The 21,911-nt window shown below is 39.8% G+C and overlaps 1 protein-coding gene across 1 annotated transcript in view; it reads right to left on the minus strand.

Annotated features, from left to right (window-relative positions):
* LOC125485609 (disintegrin and metalloproteinase domain-containing protein 12-like) overlaps positions 1-21,911 on the minus strand; it is a 46,081-nt gene that overhangs the window by 6,755 nt on the left and 17,415 nt on the right. Inside the window, exons 3-5 of the mRNA XM_048609160.1 lie at positions 19,048-19,124; positions 4,050-4,236; positions 44-109 (exon numbers count right to left, since the gene is read on the minus strand). Coding sequence (XP_048465117.1) covers positions 44-109; positions 4,050-4,236; positions 19,048-19,124 — 330 coding nt within the window. The remainder of the gene's footprint in view (positions 1-43; positions 110-4,049; positions 4,237-19,047; positions 19,125-21,911) is intronic.

The following is a 21,911-nucleotide window of genomic DNA, read 5'->3' on the forward strand; positions in this document are numbered from 1 at the left end:
TGAGACTGAAGTACCTTTAACTGAAAGTAAGTTAATATCCTACCTCTCGATTATCTGCTACTATAACAAGTTCCACATATTTAGTGGTCTTCGATATGTCTCTTTTGTGCTGCAAAACAAGGTACAGATAATAAGTTGCTAATTCTAAAAAGCTCTCAAAGTCTATTTACATACCCTATAATAGAGGACGTTATAAAGAAGATATCACAAAGCTTTATAAGCTCTTTGTGACATAAACACCACATGCATATAAATCACGTTTAAATAATTAACTATTTTTAACTCTATATGACGTCAAATGAAATGAGTTTTTGAAGAGACAGTAAAAATAAAATGAAGAGCTGCTAATGCTGGAAATCTGAAACAAAAACAGAAATTGTTGGAGAAACTCTGCTAGACCGCAACATCCGTGGAGAGAAAACAGAGTCACTGGATTCAAAATGTTAGCTCTGCTGCCAGACCTGCTGAGTTTCTCCAGCAATTTCTGTTTTTGTTTTTGAAGAGACAGCATGTGAACTTCTTCTAAAACCCAACCTCTGTTAGGGTACATCCCCTGTAATCTGTGATCTGTGAAGGTAGTACTGCGTCCAGCCAACCAGTACCTCATTAATACAGGAATGGTGAGAGCTCCACTCCCCCAGCGCATGTTTAAATTTCTGGAGTTGGTGGTTGGGAGAGCCTAGACTTTCTACACATTCAATGAACTTGAGGTTGGTTTTTAAAATTTTACAGGTCGCCAGAGTTGCGTCAAATCTCATTTTCAGAGTAATAGTGGAATCTATTGTCATCAATGATAAAATTAAGGTTCAAATGCACCATCAAATTATTGGTAATTTTATAGAAAAGATAAACATTAACGTGTAAGCTTCCTAGTCTGACATATTTTGTTGAAAATGCAAAACAAACTTTTTCTCTAATTAATGTCTTACCAAAAGTAGTTAACATAAATAGAGACAATTTTAAAAACCATTTCTCATCAAAACAAAACAGACTGCAATTGAAGATCTGACAGAGAGGTCACGTCAGTTGGCCTATAATTGCATAAGTCCTATCTGGCGTAATTTTTAGACAGGCACCAAATGGACAAGTAGCCTGAAATGGACATGAAGTTGCTTAAATATGAAAGCCAAGGTTCTGCACTGGCTTTAGGTCTCCAATTAGAACTCTCAGGTGCGAATGGCCAGAGTTTGCGTATACGTGTATTAGGTGATCAGTGGACAAGCTAGTGATCTTTAAAGAGACTGCTGGAGGCTGTACACAAAATAGCTCACAAAATCTGTGAGGTGCTCTGGCCTAGTCACTATTAGATACTTGTGTACATCCAGAACCTACCTAATCCAGTGCACTTCTCGTCATCCTCCTATTCTCCATGAAGTTCAGCTTATCCAAAGCTCTGCTTTCTGTATTCCAACCTTCACCAAATTCACTCATACTTGACTAGCCAATCAACATTGTCAGTCCCTGAAAATTTCCAATTTAGAACTCAAAGGTCTGTGCTAAAATCCTCCTCTATTTTTGTAATACTTTCCAGTCCTTCAAACCTCCGATAACTCCGTTTTACCTCCAACTCAGGAATCTTGTGCATTTCACACATTCATTGTCACTGGTGGTTGTGTCTTCAACAAAATCTGAAGGTCTCAGATTTCCATCTATAAACCTCTCCCTCTCTTCCTCTAAAACTAGTACATGGTCTTTACAGAAAGGAGATTTACAAAAGGATAGAATGTTCTATGGAGATAATTTTTTTATGCATTTCTGCTATGTAGGGAAAACAAGTTGGAAACTGAACATTTTCTGCTTACAAAGCAAAGTCATTAATTGGTTTGGAGACACAGCAGCTTTCTGTCGCCAGATGATAATACTAGGGTGCCAAACATTGGGAAATTTGGACATTCTTCAGATTTAAAACATGTGGCCCTCATCAACATGTACAATGCCTACCACATATTGAGTTCAATTTCTCTTTAATCATGAACTAAATCCTATTTTATTAACACTTCTAATAAAAATCCTTGTATGTTGACATTGCCAGTATTCACCTGATATGCTAGTAATATCAACATAGGAATCTTGTGGCAGTATGAGGCTCAGGATATTTTCTCTCTTTTCTGTGGAATTATTTTCTTATTTCATATAAAATGTGAAAATTAGACACATATTTTTAAAACTTGGGTTTTTATTGTTTGAAGAATTTTCATTTTTTTCACAGTTTCCTGTCATATTTATATAGTTCCATTTATTTTTTTTCTTTCTGGAATTGAGGCTGTAAAAAAAATGAACACAGAATCATTGTCTTATTACACACTCAATTTTGCAACTGAACTTTATCCTGGAGGCAGTTTTCCAAATGACAAAGTTACTAATCTGTTAACAACCAAACAGACACCTGTTTCCGGGCCCTTGTAGGCAAGTGAAAGTGTAAAAACAAGCATTTATAACTTTAATGGTTTTCAGTTATATGGAGTCTGCTTGTGACAAATGTCCCAATTTAAATGTCAAGATTGCTTAGGAGATGTTTATTATCTTATAACACAATTGAACACTGTTGTTTAATTTCTTTTCAGTTAAGGGTATAGACAGACAGTCAGTTAGATTACTTGATTGGATTGTGAATCTATCATGTTGTCGCATTACTGAGGAGTGTTTTTCAGTGTAGCTATGACATTAACAATTGTATATTAAATACTGAGAATTACGTACAATTAACAGATTAAAAAATGCATGGAACTGCTACATGTGAAAGGTAGGAATTGAAACTGTGTTGTTCAATTGCTAGCGGCAGTTGATAGATCTCCTGTATGCAAGTTAGATGGTTATGGATTCAAGCTTTACTGTTGGACTTAAGCATCTAATTGTAATCTAGGTTGGCACTTCAATCCAGTTCTGTTCCACTGATATTAAACAGAAGTTCCATCTGCCTATTCATGCAGAAGTAAAAGAGCTCAATGCCCTATTTGAACTGAAGAAGAAATCATCCCAATATCTTGGTCAACGTTATTCACCCATTTCCCAAACCAACATCAGTATTACAAATTCACTTGCCACTTGTGCCGTTTGGAATTCAACTGTGCAAAAGTTTACAATTTCCCTTGCTCACAAAATTGCAGTGGCCACTTCAAAAGTAACTTTTTGACATGAAGTACTTTGAGGTATCCAGAAAACATGAAAATTAAATATGTGTTTTTTAAAACATTTCTTCAACAGTTCCTTCTTCTTATCAACTGATTTTTAATTTAGAGTATGCAATTTCATGTGCTGAATATCACTGACCAAATCAAATTCTGTCCAAGTAGCCTGCACAGTAATTTTGATTTACAAGCTCATCTATGTTGCTTGCACTAGCTAAAATTATTGCACTTGGAAAAGCAGTTCTTAATATTACCTTCCAGCAGTTCTAAAATATTTAAGATGATTTAATGTCAAATGCATCTTTTTATTTTATTAATTTTCATCCTTCTTGAATGTTTTTGCAACTTTTAATTTGGGGATATCTTCATCCCACAACTGCAAATCAGGTCAATGGGTAATGGGATGCAAGTGTGGGACTGTAGATCTAATGTTTTCATTGCAATGTTCAACAATGAACCCATGACATTACAGAGCTCTGCCAGGCACAGAATGTTCTGCTCATCTGCTGCTCTCTGCTGACCTTAACAGCAATGAGTTAGTATCCCGCAACTTTCCAAATGCTAGTTTTACATTAACTGGCAGAAGACCCATAGCCACTTATGTTTTTTTTCAAAAAAATGTGTTTATCCTAACATTTTTCAAAAAATATTGCTTTGTATAAAAAGAAAAACATTCAACTCCAACTTCTTTATGTCTGCTCATCTTTTATACTGGAAGATGGACCATTGCTAAGGATAATTGCCAGGATAAACAGTCATATAAATTAAATCTGTTAGGAATCTGTCAAATATGTGACAGATTTATTGCAAAATAATTACATTAGGAAGTTCTTTTCAGAAAGCCTCTTAAAACATCATTGCTACTTGGCCACACATTGCAAAGCAGTATTTTATTCCCTTAAGCAAATGCAGTTAACCTACCCTTGTAGAAGACCTCTGTAAGGACTCAACAACAGTATCCACAGTTGTAGCTGATGTTCTGAAGTTATGTCCACAAGTACCCACATTTCCTTTAAGATTTTCCGCTCTGTAGATCAAGTGTGTGTAATTGGTGACACCTTCAATGGGTTCTAATATATAACTTTTATTTTCAAATGAAACAAATCCCCTATCAAAGAAAACAGAGAAAAATGGTCAATAGAAACAGATCCTAGTCTTTCAACTTGAAATTTTCACCAATAGAATAAAATAATTTCAGAGCTTCAACTTGCCATTTTTTTGTAGCGTCTTCTATAATCTTCCCCAAGAATTCCCCATTGCCCTGATTCTGGCCTCTTGTCAATTCCTCCCACCACTGATATTTGTGCCTTCTGCCAACTAGGCCCCACAGTCTGGAATTCCCTCTGCCTTTCTCCATTTCTCCTCCTACAAGACTCTCCTCAAAAAAACAGCTCTATACAAAGCTTGTGAGCATCCCTCCTAATAGCTTCTTCTTTGGTGCAGCATCCTTTTTTTGTCTGATCATCCTACAGTGAAGCACCTATGGATAGTTGTTTTAGTTGTAAAAGCTGCCTTACACATGTAAACTTTAAGCTACATATAGATTTGATGAATCAGATTGGCAAAGGTAATCCAGGAGATGAGATTATAGTGTGTTTTCAGGACAGTTTCTTGGAGCAAAACTTTCTGCAGCCAAAACATAGAGCAAGCTATTCTAGATCAACCTGGTATCCCGGAATGAGACAGGATTAATTAACGACCTTGTACTAATGGTGCCCTTCAGTAGCAGTGATCATGACATGATTGAATTTTGCATTTAGTTTGAGAGAAATTTAAAACTCATGTTTTAAATTTATATAAGGGTAATAAGAGGTTAACAAGAGTATGAACTGGCTAAAGTGAATTGGGAAATTAGGAAAAAGGTCAGCAGAGATGTAGTGGCAGACATTTTAAACAGATTTCTAAACCCTTCTAGTAAGAATGAAAGCTCTGAAGAAGAGCATATGTCTGTGGTTACCTCAGGAAGTTAAAAATAGTATCAAATTGAAAGGTAAAGCATATAAATCTATGAAGGGTTGTGGTGGGCCAGAAAATTGGATGGAATAGTTTTAAAAGTCAAAGAAGTACTTAAAGAATAATGAGGAGAGAGAGAAAAAACTAGCTAGGAATATACAAAACAGAAAGTATGAGTTTCTATTGGTATTTTCTATAGCTATAAATAAAAAGAGTATGTAAAATGAGCATAGGTCCTCCAGAAAGTGAGAATTGATAATGGAAACCTGAAATTACAAAGTGTTGAAGAAGAGTCATATTGGACTTTAAACATTAATTATGTTTTCCTCACCAGAGATGCTGCCAGACCTGCTGAGTTTCTCCAGATATTTCGCATCTATCTACGACAAGTAACAGCCCATAAAAAATTGAATTAATTTGAAAGGGAGTGAGGAACATATAACAATTGCATTCACCAGGGAAGCATAATGAGAAAGTTATCAGAATTAAATACTGACAAGGTCCCAGGTTCTGATGGTATTCCTCTTAGGGTCCTCAACAAAATGTGATAATAGATGCAATGCATTTGTTTTAACTTTCCATGGTTCCCTGGATTCTGGAAAGACTTCATTAGAATAATAAATAGTGAATATGTCTCTTCTCAGATGAGAAAGAAGGGAGACAGAAAACAAGAAACTACAAGCCAATTAGATATCTATCATCGGGAAAATGCTGGGTTTTTTTTAAGGAAGGAAGTTGGAGCAGGGCACTTAGAAAATTATGTTAATATGAATAGAGGATTGGTTGCCTAAAAGGTTCCAGGCAGTAGGAGTAAATCAGTCATTTTTCAGTTGGCATATTATAATAAGCAGTGTGCCATTCGGATCAGTATTAGGGTCACGATTATTTACAATCTATGACTTAGATGAACGAACCAAATGCATATTTGCTACATTTGCTGATGATACAAAGTAAGTAAAAAAGTTGTTGTGAAGAGGACATAAAGAGTTTGAAAAGGATACAGACAGGTTAAGTGAACGGGCGAGAATATGATAGGTGCCCAATAATGTGAGAAAATGTGAATTCATTCACTTTTGCGGGAAAAATAGAAAAGCAGCATACTATTTAAACAAAGATTGCAGAACTCTGAGGTAAAGAGGGAGATAGTGAAGGGAGATGAGGAGGAATTTCTTCAGCCAGAAGGTGGGGATGAATCTGTGGAACTCATTGTATTTAAGACAGAGATAGATAGGTTTTTGATTAGTAAGGAGATCAAAGGTTATCGGGAGAAGGAAGGAGAATGGTGTTGAGAAACATATTAGCTATGATTGAATGGTGGAGCAGATTTGATGGGCCGAATGGCCTAATTCTGCTCCCATATATTATGGTTTTATGGGTGTCCTGGTACATGAATCACAAAATCTTGGAATATAGGAACAACAAATGATTATCAAAGCAAATGGAATGTTGCCATTTATTGCAAGGGTAATGAAATATAGAAGTTTTGCTACAGTTGTAGAGTATTGGTGAGGTCATGACTGGAGTAGTATGTACAGTTCTGGTCTCCTTATTTAAGAAAGAATGGAAAAGTGTTCGGAGCAATGCAGAGAATGCAATATCACCCAACCGATATCTGGGATAGTAGGGGAGGGAGTGATAACAGGAAAGATTAGATAGGTTGGATCTGTATCCACTGGAAGAGTAAAAGGTGATCTTATTGAAACACATAACATCCTGAGGGGGATTCGACAGAGTGAATGTTGAAGGGTATTTCTCCTAGGGGAGACACTAGAACTAAGGAACATAGTTTAAAAAAAATCGACATTCTATTTAAGACAGAGATGAGAAGGGTGTTTTTTCTCTCAAAGAGTCATGAGTCTTTGGAACTCTCACCCTAAAGAATGGTGGAAGTGGGGTCATTGAATAATTCAAAGGAATAGGTGGCTAAATTGTTGACCAACAAGGTAATCAAAAGTTCTTGGGGTAGGTGGGAATTGCTGGAGCTGAGGCCACAACTGGATTAGCACGGTATCACAGAATGGCAGAGCAGTACAGAGAGGCTGAAGGGCCTACTCCTGCTCCTAAGTAGTGTGTTAATTATGTACATAAATATTTAAGAACATTTTTACATTGTAATATTAAATTCTGAACATGCAGCCAATTAAATAGGTTAGTGAAAGAATGACCAAAACTTATGGATACCATTCAAATTAGCAGGCAATAGATTTTCTCTCAGTTTTTTTGGGTATAAACTGAAGAAACTCTGCAAGTCTGCAGTTGCTTTTTAATCTTATTATCACTCTTGCTAAAATAAAACTATGTTCAGTACTTAATATTTGTTAAGCGGTGACTGAAATGTTTGCCGCAGCACTTTCTAATTTTGTAGCAATTTATCCTTAGTGTGTACCCAATTAAATTCCATAAATCAACAAATTTCAGGAAACTGTAAAGCATAAAGGAGCTTTTGTATTTTCCAACTATTTGAGAGCTTGAATTGATTTGATGTAATGCACCATGGTCAGGAGTGGAGAAAGTGCCAACATAAACTGTCTGCTTACATTTCATGTGTCAGTACTTTCCTAGGCTCGTCACAAGTTAACATTAGTTCAAATTTCACATTGCCATGAAACCCTCCTTTGATTTCACTAAATACATAGCTTTAATATTCTTTACCATGACATGACACCACAGCAAGGTTTTCTTTGAACGCAGCAGCAATCTAATGATTTTTTTTCTCCATTCACATGGTTTAAATATTTGGATGTTAGAAATTAAATGTCAATTAACTGATAAGACACATTAATTCCCAGCCTTTCCGACTGTTTCTTTAGCAAAGTACCACCAAAGCGATGAGAAAGTAATATGGAAAAAACCTAGAAAACTGGATTTTTCCTGCAGATTAGAACATTTCTAAAACTTCTTTTGTTAGTGACATGTGTTAAACTGATGGACTCCTTATTTAGATTTCATTTCGTTCTCTCACTCTGGGTCTGTACTCAATGGAGTTTAGAAAGATGAGGAAGGATCTCATTGAAACTTACAGAATACAGAGAGGCCTGGATAGAGTAGACACGGAGAAGGTGTTTCCACTGATAGGAGAGACTAGGACCTGAGGGCACCGCCTCAGAGTGATGGGATGATCCTTTAGAACTGAGTTGAGAACTGAGTTAGTGAATCTGTAGAATTCATTGCCACAGAAAGCTGTGGAGGCCAAGTCGTTGAGTGTACTTAAGACAGAGATGGATAGGTTCTTGATTAGTAAGGGGATCAAAGGTTATGGGTGAAAGGCAGGAGAATGGGGTTGAGAAACATAGCCATGGTAAAATGGAGGATCAGACTTGAAGGGCCAAATGGCCTAATTCTGCTCCTATATCTCATGGTCTTATGGACTTTTGGACTTCGCACTGTCCTGCTTTCTTGAATGAATAGCGGCAATAGCTCCCCAGTCTGTGTGATGTAATGACTCAGATTTTCGCAATGATGGACAGCATCTCAACTGTGATGAAAATTCTGGATGAAGCCATGAATCCTAAGTCCTGCCCCTAAGATCCAGCATCTCATTTTTGCCAGAACGGGATTTGGGGCAGTCCATACTTTACGCACGCCTGATACCAAAAGCTGCTAGCCATATAAATGATCAAGTGCCTACAATGAGATCGGATTTTAGACTCCCTGGTGTATGGGACCCAGTATATGCAGATTAGACCAGGTAAAGAACAGATCTGTTCTCACTGCATCATTTTTTTGGAGAGCTGTGTACCCTGTTGGAGAGATAAGGTACCTCTTTGGATCTAAACCCAGGCCATCTTTGGAAGTGATAAGGCACCTTTTGAGAGGAAAGTGTAGAGTTTCTTGTGCATAAATGCATTTGTTTAATTCAATTATATGGTATTGCTGGCGACCCTTAACTGCCCTAAAATAGGTGTTGTTGAGCAGCCTCTTGAACTGTTGCAGTTCTTGGAGTGTGGGGACATCTGCAATGATGTTAGAAAGGGAGTTCCAGGACATTGCTCTAAAGACAGTGAAGGAACAACCAGGTAGTTTCAACTCAAGATGGTGTGTGGCTTGGAGAGTAGCTTGCAGTTCAGGGTACTCCCATGTACCTGTTGCCCATGTTCTTCTAGGTGACAAAGGTTGAGGATTTGGGACGGGGTGTCATCAGAAACTTGGTGAGCTGCTGTAGTGCATCTTGTAGGTGATACAGAGTGCTGCCACTGTTGGTAGTGAAGGGAGTGAATGCTGAATGTGATATACGAGGTGCCAATCAAATGGATTGTTTGGTCCTGGATTGTATTTAACTTCTTGAGTGTCGTTGGAGTTGCACTCATCCAGACAAATACAGTGTATTCCTTCACAGTCTTGACTTGTGCCTTGTAGATGGTGGACAGGTATCAGGAATATAAAGGGTGAGTTACTGGCCACAGAGTTCCTAGCTTCTGGCCTAATTTTGTACCTATAGCATTTAAATGGCTCGCCCAGTTCAGTTTTTGGTGTATGGTAGCCCCATGGTAGGGGATTTAGTGATGGTAATGCCATGGAATGTCAAGGTGTGATGGTTAGATGCTCTGTTTTGGAGATGGTAATTGCCTGGCACTTCTGTGGTATGAAGCGACTTGCCAGTTATCAGCCCAGCCTGGGTGTTACCCATTATTTGTGGCCAATGGACACAGATGGCTACAGTATCTGAAGAATCGTGAATTATGCTGAACATTGTGCAATCATGAGCAAACAAACCCACCCATATAATGAAGAAGCTGAAGAGGTCAAGCGTGGAGAGACTTGAGGAACTCCTAGAGCTAGGATGACTGACTACTAACAACCAGAACTATCTTCCTTTGAGCTAGGTATCATTCCAACCAGCAGAAAGTTTTTGCCTTGACTCCCATTGATCCCTGTTTGCTGGGCTCCTTGATTTTATACTTGGTCAACTGCTGCCTTGATGTCAAGTTAGTCACTCACCTCATTCACCTCATTCAACCCAAGCCCATTTTTGGACCAAGGCTGTAATGAGATCAGGAGCTGACAGACCCTGGCAGAACCCAAAATGAGTGTCAGTCAATAGGTTATTGGCAAGTAAGTACTGTTTGAGAGAACTGCTGATGATACCTTCCATCACTTTGCTGATGATTGAGAGTAGACGGGTGAGGTGGTAATTGGCTGGGTTGAATTTTTCCTGTTTTTGACTACTGGAACTACTTGGACTATTGTTGGCTAGATGCCATTGTTGCACCTGTACTGGAACAGTTTGGCTAGAAGTACATGACCATTTTGGGAGTATGAGACTTCACTACTATTACTGGAATGTAGTAGTAATGAAATCCTGTGCTCCAGAACTGGAATGTGATAAGGCCCATAAGGTTTGGAGAGTCCAGTATTCTCGATATCATGCGGAGTGAATCAAATTGGTTGAAAACTGGTATCTGCGATACTTGGAGCCTCAGCAGGAGGCTAGGATGGAACATCTGCTCTGGATTTCTGGGTGAAGATGAATGCAAATGCAAATGCCTCAACCTCATCTTCTGCACGAATTCACTGGGCTTCCCCATCATTGAGCAGTCTCCATCACCTGTTATTTGTTTAGCTATCCACCACCATTCATGACTGCATATGGGCAGGAATACAGAACTCAGACTTTAACTTTAGGTTGTGGAATCACTTAGCCCTGTCTACAGGTACATTCTTTTTTTGCAAACATGTTCATGATGGCACAGCAGGAATTATTGTATGTGCGTGCTCGAGACTTTTTGTAATCACTTGATGTCACTGAAATTGGTTAATATGAAATAAAGGAGCAGAATTAGGCCATTCGGGCCATCGAGTCTGCTCTGCCATTTGATCATGGATGGTGAGTGCATATTCGAACAATACTAATCGCACTGTTTCTCTCCCCTCTCCTCTGTAACAAAAGAATTCTGTTCAGTAACCCAGATGGGAACCGGGAAAGACAGATTCATGCCAGGATTTGTGGATTGAACAGTCAAGATTTTGGGCTTGTTTCTTTCTGAAAACGAAGTGATGAACAATGAAAATAATGAAATGTCGAAAGCAGGAAAGGAAGGGAAAAGAAAAAGCAAGCACAGAAAGGAAATATCAGTTGAATCAGTTTTAAATGAAGTAACAAATAATTTAAGGAGTGTGAAGAAATATTAAGTAAATTATTGAAGCAAATCAGCTTTAAAGGGCTAAGGCTTTGGAAAAGGTTGGAAACATGGGAGAAAAATGCATCAGGTTTTACACTGAAACCAAAGATGCACTCATTGAGATAGTCTCTCTATCATTGTCTGTCTTTTCCTTCTTCTTTTCTATTGCAATCAATGTGTTTATCTTTTATTTGTAAGCTCAGAAGATAGATACAAGTTGGAAACATTCACTGTTTTCTCTCTATTGCTGATGACTGATCTGCTGTGCATTTCCTATTTTTGCTCTACATATCCAGGTGATTGTATTGGCTTTCTTTTTATTTGAGTACTGATTAGACTTGGGCAATAAGTTCAACTGAAGCTGAGGTTTCAAATTTTCAAACAATCTACATGTTTTGAATATTGTTCTTTTAGTAATGAATGCTGATGACATTGTCAAGAGGTTGCCTTGCAGCAGAAGCAGAACAGAAGGTCAAGGAATACAGAATAAATGACGAAGTGCCCATCAACATTAACTCATTTCCCTCAATCTGTTAAACCCGTTTGTTGTTCAAGGTCATTTCCCTCAGCCACATCATTACACACTTGAAATTACAAAATACAATTAGATGACAACATTCTTTTCTTCTGAAATTATCAGGGAAAATTATTGACTTAAACAGGGCTGTTAGGTTTTAGTCATTGTGGGCGAAGAATTGTTCCACTCACTATTTGTAAAGATATTGGGAGTAAATTTTCCTCTTCATTGTTTGGGTAGAGATGAAACAAAGCAAATCTCCTATGCATTCTATGTATCTCCTGGGGTCTCTTTCATTAAAATCAATGGTATAATCACATCTCGTAGATTTACAACACATGGACAATCTATTCAGAAGGATCAATGCTCAAGCACTGGAGAACTGCAAGGTGGGCTGCCATCTTCAAACCCATGTTGGCCACTTAATCAGATGCCTCTGGTAAAATGCTGCTTTGATTCTGACACCCTGTGAAGATGGGGTTTGGATCCCACATTCACTCACAGCAGTTGGACTTCTAATCTCATGACAGAATTCAGCTCAATATTTCAGGCTGCTGATCATTTGCCAGTTCTGATCTGAAACATTCGCTCTATTTCTCTCTGAAATTATGAAGACTGAAGAACTATTTGTTTTCAGAAGACTTCTTCCGTACAGAGTTTCATGAGGCTGCCACAAAACAGTGTATATATTTTTTCCCTAGCACCCAGTTTGCATAACTTCTTGTCATTATTGATTGTGCGAGCCTTACATGTTGGAAGGCCTTAAAACAGTTGCTGACACAACAATTTACTGAGCAACATGAAAAGCCAAGAAAAAAAAACAGGCAAAAAAATGCTACATTTGCCTCTGGGAATAAACAGAAGTTGCTTGCCTTTTAAGCAACAACAAAATTCACAGTCAATGAATGATGACATCACTCAACAAACATCAGCTGGAAGGGGGCGTCAATCAAGTCCAGTCTGCCTTGTTGTGCCTGACTCTGCAATGCTCTATCACGTAGAAGGCAATGTTTCTCTTGCTTAATGTCTTCATCTTCCTCCCTGGAAGATGACTGCCACTCTCCCAGCTCTTCAGCATCATCACATCCCCTCTGCCTGCTCCAGTTGGATGCTGGGATTATGTGGCACATCCGTTCTTCAAAGCCCCCCTGATCTTCAGACAGATCCAAGCATCATCAGGAAGCCTATCATTTGCTCCAGGATTGTGCTGCTAAAGAATGGGCTGCATCTTGTCTATGCTTTGCCTTTGCCAGGGGGTCAGTAATGGAGTCGTCAGCCACAGTCAGAGACAGCAGCCCTTGCCTCTGATTAACTATCTGACCTTCAAATAAAACAGGAACCTGAGAGTTGTCAAAAATGTAGACATTATTCATCTTCTGGGGTACCTGCACAGACTTCCAGGATGTGGTACGAATGATCAAAGACAGCTTGTACATTGGGGGAATCGATTTTTTTTCTGTTTAATAAGTCTGCCATGTTCTGAGATGGTGCTGTTGCTGCAATGTGCAAATATATAAAACACCTTGCTCCATGGAGGATGCCAGTTATGTTGGCAAAACCTACTTCCTGGGCCTCAGCACTGATCTCATCACAGGGAAATAAGATAGAACTGTGTGATCTGGCACAAATTGCTTCAGTAATGGCCCAAATACTTTTGTGGGTTGAGCACTGAGAGGTTCATGAAAGGAGCCAGTCACTCAAAAATGTCCTGCAGCAGTCACCTTGATGGCCACTGGGTTAGGATGGCCACCCACCCATTCAGTAAGACTCGCTCCAGCAGATAACACATTTCTACTGATACCCCAGGACATCCTCAGCCTGCAGTGAAACCGCATCTTTCTCATCTGGGGGAAATGACACAGAGGACAGTACACTTTGTCCTCCTGTTACCTCCTCTTTATTGTGAGGGGACGAGCTACAGTTCCTTTATGTAGACCACTGGAGGTTGCTCCAGGTCCTGAGCTTGTTGCATCGCAGCCTCAGTTACAATAAACTGTACTGTGGCTAGAGCCATTGGTCACGGCTCCAGTGAGCTTATGTGGGGAATTTGAGAAACAGAACAGCTCTTAGTAATGTGAGCTATCAGCATTTACATTACATACAAGTGACAGAATAGCACAGTCTTCCGTAGACTGGGACATGGAGCAATCTGACAAAGAGGGAAATAGAATACCTCTACATGGAACTTTGACATTGTGGACCTTATTCTGATATATGCAGCATCACCCACATTAACAAACTCAAGAATGCAGTATTGCATATAGGAGTATGTTAGTGAATGCTTACAGTTCAGAGGAAAGCAGCACCATGCCCTTCTGTTGCCTGTGAGACTTTGGATTGTTTCTGTGAGATATGTCCATTTTAAAGGCCACCTGTGATTATTTCTGTATCATTGAGATGACTATCTTCAATCTGCAATGAACAATGGTATGGTCACGATTGCTTGAGACCAGGATTTCACACACTGCAGGATTCAATGATGTCAGACCACTTTAACCCATGCTGTGGAAGTGCCTGATGAATGATCTTGCCCCTTGAAGGGTTTCACATAACTCACAAGTACAGCCCATGTGCTCAGACAGAGCTATTAGCTCCATGTGCTCCATCCACTCCAAGTGTGGTGTCATCCATTTTTTATTTCCACTGTTGTCTTTGGGATTCAGATGAAGATGGAAGGTAAGACAGGTCTGTGCTCAGCAGAGTGAATTACAGGTTTGGCCTGGTAACCAATAGGCTCCTCCCAAATTTCTATGTTCTGTTCTTCCTTGCATTCTTGTCGACCCCATCAGTTCTATGCTTCCATATGTTCATATCTAAGTCTTTTATTTAAGTCATCATTCCTCAACATTATCCTTGAGCCCTGGGCCAACAGCTCAGCAATGTTACCCATTATGATACACTCTCCTCCCATTACAGCCAGTGTCCTTGTGACCATTGATGAAACTCCTTTCCCACAGTTCCCCATATCCTCCAAAACACCATTGCTTTCCAGCCTTGTATGTTGAGTTGCTTCTGTCACAATTCATTTTCCCTCTGCACGCTGCCTCCAATCCTCAAAATTGACTTCATTAACTTCCCCAATACAGCTGTGGCTCCTGATAATTTACTTTGATTTTCAGAGATCAGGATCTCAGGACTACAACCCCCTGACACAGTTGGAAATACAACCCTGACTGATGAGTGACCAGCCGCTTGACTGAGTTACTGTAAGTCCCCACACTAGTTTCACTGGACATGTAGGACTGACTGTGGCCCTATCCTTTGATTCTACAGATAAGGAACTCCTGACCATGACTGCCCTGAGTGACCAAACGACCATGGCTGGCCCACTGGTCTGAGATCGGATGTGGCTCTTAATGGACTGTGGTACAACTCTCTGACTTATGGCAGTCCCTCTTGACTTGACCAAGGACTACTCTTTGTCACTTTAAGTCATGGTCATTAGTTTGAAGGACATGCAGTGTGTTTGCTGCATAAACTGTTGCCACATGGTGCAGGTGTGACATGGACATAGGACAATGACATACAGCAACATGTCCAACCCCTTCACTAATAACCATGACAAGCAGCCTGGCTTTGTATCTGTGCCAAAAGGCAAGACAAGACAGAACTACAATGAGTCTTTAAGTTCTGAATGAGAATAGCAAAGAGCAAAAAGGCTTTGCAAGGTAGGCAACATGAGGTAGGTAGAGATGTAACTGTGAAGTGTGTATGTATGTGCGTGCGTGTGCAGGTGTTTGTATGCGCACACGCTCTAAGAAATCAAGTTAAGATCAGATGCACCCAGTTCTGATGCATGAGATGGATGCCTGTCTCTGTGTGCAAACTGGCCTGAGAGCAACATTACAATGAAATTAATCAGTGCACTCCAAAGTGAAGCATTAAAGTCGACAGTTGTGTTCTAAGTGAGTTGGTAATGAGCCCTGATGATGTGATGAGGCTGGTACGCATTCGATGCCAACCTCTATGAACAGGCTCTGCAGGTGGTCACTGTTAACACAGTATGCTCTGAGATTGCAAGGACTCCTGTCCAAGCTGGAGGCTCAGAGGAGCAAGCAATGAGCTGAAGCTGCCAGGTATCTGCAATGAGTTTCATGTCAGGAATTGTCACCATCTAGTTTCTCTCTGCCATATGGGAGGATAATAAACTGCACATAAATGAGGAGAAGGTAGGTAATAATGAGATGTAAATGCATGCAAATAGGCCTATTGCCACTCTGACCAGCAAGATTCTCATCCCGCTGTTCAAACTTTGGAAGGAAAATTGGATTTCTTTTCGCCGGTGAGAACCTCTTTTTTTCTGATCTTGTCATATTTTCCCAAATGACTCATTGTTCAGGGGCAGGGAAAAACCAGCCCATTGTGTGCATCCTGAAAATAATCTTAGTTAAGGCAGGCATGCATTCATTATTAGGATGCAACTTTTAGAACAATGAAGCATTGGTCGAATAACATTGGGAGTCGGGCCTACTGAGCTGAAAGCCCCTCTCCTTAAGTTTCCAGACATAGCTTGGGCTGTCAGCAGATTCTGTATAAATCCAAAATGATACAAACTCACATTCCAGTACCATGCTAGTGCATTGGACATCCTAGGAAAACCTGCACAATCACTTCTAATTCTTGTCACTTTAAGAGAGACGCCACATGCCTGATCTCAATATTTTTTTAAAAAAGCTCGCTACAGAGACAAACAGATGCAGGACTCAATTACCACTGAGAATCGCTCTATTGGCCGTGCAGATAATGTTTAGAGCCTAGGACTGAGAGCACAACTGTGACCTTGCTGCAGATGGATGCAATATATTGTTGAAAGCATGAATACAAGTGCATAAGAAAACTCAGGGAAGCACACTATACTCTATTCTTACTGTTGTGCTTTATTCTAAAAAGTTTCTAATTACTTTGTTATAACATTGGAATCCATATTCTAGATGTTGGACTACTCAGCTTTTGGTTTACTTTTAGAATGTCAGAAATAAATATGATGGAAAACATATTACTTTGGGAAACTATAAAATATGATTTGATCTTGAGTAGGTTGGTAATGTAAAACAATCTATTGTCGTGCAACAGATCTTTTGCAGATGTTTCTTGTATCTGATGCTAGTTATGTGGAGTGCATTAGTCAATAAAAAAAAGCATGGGCTGATTCTGACGTGTGCACAATTGTTTCCTTTTGTTACAAAGTCAGCAAATTTTAGAGTATGTTTTATTGTTGGAGCTATAAAAGATATAAAAGACTCAGGGACAGATTTTTGCTCTCAAGTTGGGAAATGTTCCAAGTTTGCAGACTTGCCTTGGTTTTAAAGAGCTCATAAGTCCCAGTCTTCCCTCTGGGGAAGCACAGGGACAGAATGATTCAGACCCGTCAACCCTAGAATAAGATCCTGGGTGGTCTTGGGGATGGGTGAGTGTTGAGGTAGAGCCTACGTTGAGTTGTTGGAAGTTATTAGGCTCTGTAGCTCATACTCTATCACCTAATGAGCTGTCATAATCAACATGCCACCTCCATGCCAATTCATGCCTTCTACCCACTGAAATCCTCTTCCATCTCCATGCCACCTCATGACTGTTATCCATTCCAATACGCACATGCCCCTTCATGCCAATTTATGCCCTCTAACCAAACCTGGTCCCCTCATACTCCCAATCCATCTCCTAGATTTGAACAATCTAATTCACCTCATATTTCTACACACTTGATTACAGGAAAAATGTCCCATTCATGAAACTCATTTAAAGCTTTAAATTCCTCAAGTAGTTTGGTTCTTGCAAAAACAAACTCATTTACACACCTCTATTCAGAGCTAACATCAAAGATATCTTATCCTTTAATAGCCTATTTAAACCATCAATCAAACTGTGGACCCAGAACTTCCTACTGAGATAACGCGCTTTTGAAAGTGAGTCAAACATTATTAATGCCTTGGAAAATTATCAACAAAGAACTTAATTGAAATTGCACAATCAGAAGATGTTTTAAACTCTGATTGACAGTCTCAGGTTGTTTGATGTTTAAAAAGCAGGGATTTAAAATTCTCAAGCTCATGGTGTTTAAAAGAACATTGTTCACCTGACAAGTGAGTACGTCTATTTCAAAAATTCCTGACTCCCACATTGTGGGTTAAGGCAGAGACGAGGGGAGTATGTCAGGGTCCAACAGCTGAGGTGCTAGGCGAGATAGGGAGACTGTGTGCTAAGGTCAGGGTGTGGAGCCACTGTGTTCAGTTTGGCCAGTTGGTGCGCTGTGCTCAAGTCAATGGGTTGGCCCATTGTGCTTGGGTCAGGGAAAGGGGCGCATTGTGTATGAGCAGGGGTGAGCCCAGTGTGGTTGTGCTGGGGGCAGCAGACACTGTTCTCTGATTGGGGGTGGGGGCCAATGTTCTTTGGTCAGGGCTGGGGCCAAAGGTGGGAGCAGGGCCAGGGATCTAGGCCAGAGCAGCACTGGGGTCCCTGATAAATCTCTCTCACATTGGGTTAAGGCCTTGGGACCATTGAACTGGACACTGAGTCTGAGTTCAAGTCTCCCTCCTGTGTGATTCATATCCTTTCTGGCAAGAGCTGGAGCTATCAGAAACGGTAGAGGGACTCCACATTCAGGTCTAGTTTGCCATTTTTAAAGGTGCCAGAGACTGACTCAAAGGCTCCAAATCTTACTCCAGGTGCACCATTAGAAAACGTAAAGCTTGTAACATAGGCGCCAATTAAAGTTTCTATTACTATTGACATGAATTGCAGGCTTTCTTCAGAGTAACTGTATTGAAGAAGCTGGTTCTGCAGATCTGGTAAGAAGTACAAAGTTGTCACATTTAAGACCATTTTATTAAAAAAAAACTTCAGCAGCTTTTCAACTATTCGTAACTTCAAAAATTAATCACATTCTGAAATTAGATTCATATTCTTAGTGGAAGATGAAACCAAATGAAATAAAAGGTAAAAGAAGAAACAAGCTTTTTAAAGCCAAAACCTTAAATATTAGGATGAATGGCCTCATTAATTCCCAGTTCAATAAATTGCAAATTTCATCGGCATTGTTTTGGTGAGGCATAACATGATGACCAGACAGTTCTATTCATGGGAAGGTGAAAATCAGGAGTTCAGTCTGTTAGAGTATCTTGGAGTCAGTCAATTTCCTGTTCTTTTGTCCTCTATCTACCTGTGACCTATTAGAACCAAAATGTCGAGGGATGGAATAAGCTTCCAGGTACAGACTTTTATTTGGAATATGGTGCAAATCAGTGCAAATGCTAATCAATTTGGCAAATTCACCCAAAGCAGAATTACCTTATTTCTGTACACACATTGCAAATGAAAAGGGTTTAATTCATACCTGAGACCAGAACAAGTGCTGAGGCTGACAACAGATTGAGAATATCCTTGCACGTGACCATGGTAGTAGCAGTGACCCTTAAAACAAAATATTGTAAAGCGTGAACCATATTTCTTCTCTTGCAAATTTTCAATATTTTTATGATGTGCAATGAAATTCATTGAATGTTGATTAAACTGGAAACAACACGTGAAAATATTGCTACAAAAGCATTTCTAATGGAATGAGTTGCTGCTGGACTAAATAAGATCCTTCAATTATAACAATTTTACGTACCTCCTTTAATGTTTATCGTAACTCACTGGACAAACTATATTCCACTAAAGAACGTGAAGTCTGCAGTAAATTAAAAGTATTCTGTATTTGTTGTTAGTTTTTAAGTAATAAATTTGATTATTGGACCTCTGTTAGAGCCGGTTTCGCAGAGCCATAAGAACAGTCATTTCTTTTAATCACTAAAGCTCTTTACTTAAAATTAGCTGACATCCTCCATGCACTAAAATAACATGCTCTAATTTGTTAAAGAGAAAAATGAATCCTGTGCCATCCAGAAGAGAAAATACCACATGTTGGAAGCAGTTTGTTTGCCAGGAATTAATACGCAACAAGTTAAATTAAACAGGAATTTCCCTTTCCCTTACAAGGAACACTTTTGAAAGCCTGCTGAAAACTGATCATTGAAATGTTACCTTTCATTAATTCTACTCAACACTCTGGCATCAATCAGACATTATACTGTTTCCATCCGACACAAGTATAAATGGTCTGTAAAAGATTTCCCTTTTAGATAAAAGTACAGACCCAACATATGTGCAAGAAGAGGGGAGGGTGAGAGATATCGGTCTGGATTTCCATTGAGTCAGATTAACCTGGGAATCCTTTAAAAATGGTTGACAGGACTCAACTTCAGGATTTCCACTTGTATTCCTATTTCCTGTCTATTTCACAGATGCAGGCCAGTGGCATGGGTAGCCTGCCTGTTCCCAGTACTCCTGCCCTTGCCAATTGTATTGCTACGGTGAGCAATTAAACACTCATGATGATTTTAATGGAGTCAGCCCCCTTCTCTAAGCAGATGTGATACACGGCCTCTCAGAGGTGGTACAGACTGTGGGGGACCCCTCGATCATTGGGGATGATCATTAAAAGGGGTGATAATCAGGCACATTTGTGGTGAGTGGGAGGGCTTCTTGGTCAATACGGTGCTACAGTAGAGATGTCCCATGCTGCCCTGCATTAGGGATCACCTTTGCTGAGTTACCTCTATCAGAGGTTCTGGGATGAAGGAAGTGTAGAGTCACTGAACAGAAGCGCAAATTTCAGATGAGCTGAAATGAATCTTGTTCATAGCTCTCAAGCGCTTCCTTCTCCCAGTGACTGAGGGAAGGTCCAGGCTGCTGGACACACAGTGGTGCTAGAGGTCCAACCGGTGAAATGTATATGGTTTGTGCTGGGGACAGGGGAGGGAGAACCACAGGGTAGAATCACGGAAAGAGCAGATCATGGAGGGTCAGAGGCCAGTCCGAGGGAATGGTCTACAATGGCCAATCCCCTGCTACCCATTCATTTCCCTGATTAACTGCCAGGTTGGGACAAATTGAGGGCTCCACCCAAAAGCATCAGGCAAGCTGTCCCATTTTCCCAGCCGGAAAGGCAGACTGGTGGTGGGATAGGAAGCCTGACCGTGGCTCTCCCACCCCAAATGTAATTGTTGTGGTGTCCTGAATGAGGCAGGTATCCTCCGATGCTAACCCACCCAATCATTTGCTCTTTCCCACCACTTTTCTGGAGGAGAAAATCCCTTCCACAGATTGCAACTCATTCTTTTCACACACTAAAGGAAATTAAACAATTGAGTGTGATCTTAGCTTGGGAAAACAGAGACAACACAAGAACTGGCAGCAGCATCAGAAGGGAGAGGTTGAGGGTGACAAACAAGATCAAGGATTCATTTCAGCTCATCATGAATGTACTTCTCTGTTCGGCAAGTCCATATATTCCTTCATCAGGAGTTGGTTAGCTGAGTTGGCTGGACAATGTGAAGTGATATCAACAGCATAGGTTCAATTCCCACACCCTTCTCAACCTCTCCCCTCACCTCAGATTAAACCACAACCAGTTATCTCTGTATAATAAGAGAGCAGCCCCTTGGTCTGGTAAGACTTTGGCGACTTTACCTTAATTCCTTCATCCCAAAGGAAGAGGCAACTCAGGAAGCACAAATTTTCTGAGGTGATTGCTAATTAATCTAAATTAAAACTCCTTGTACAGTCAGCAATTATATCTATTTCAGTGACAGTCCACTTACAGAGTAGTCTCTCTAAGATGAGATGATAATGGAAGACCTGTTGACCTCTCAGGTGTTGTGTTTGTGCAAACACGCACATTAGCTCAAATATAATTACTGAGGCAATGATTTAAAACCCAACTCTTCTGTATATATTAATATATCCATTCAACTCTTTAGCTCAATTCAGTTGAAGCTATCCATCATTATTTCCTTACAAATATTACAATTATACTGGTTTTATGAGTTGGAATCTAATTTAAGCCATTATTTTAATTGAACACAGTTAGAATATAACAAGTAATTCTGATTTTGAAACTATGCTTATGTTTATTGAAAAGTTAGGACAAAATATAAATACATAAATGAATAAATTAGGGCCCTCGTGGCACAGTGGCAGTATCCCTACCTCTTAGCCAGATGGCTTGGGTTCATGTCCGACCTGCTGCAGAGATGTGTAATGATAACTCTGGACAGGTAGATTAGGAAAATAATTACCTACAAATTGGTAAACATTTGTGGATATATTCACTTATTATAACATTTGCACACAATATTTCCTCACCAATGTGTGTGC

This window comes from Rhincodon typus, chromosome 20 (assembly GCF_021869965.1).
Source record: "Rhincodon typus isolate 14 chromosome 20, sRhiTyp1.1, whole genome shotgun sequence".
NCBI lineage: Eukaryota > Metazoa > Chordata > Chondrichthyes > Orectolobiformes > Rhincodontidae > Rhincodon > Rhincodon typus.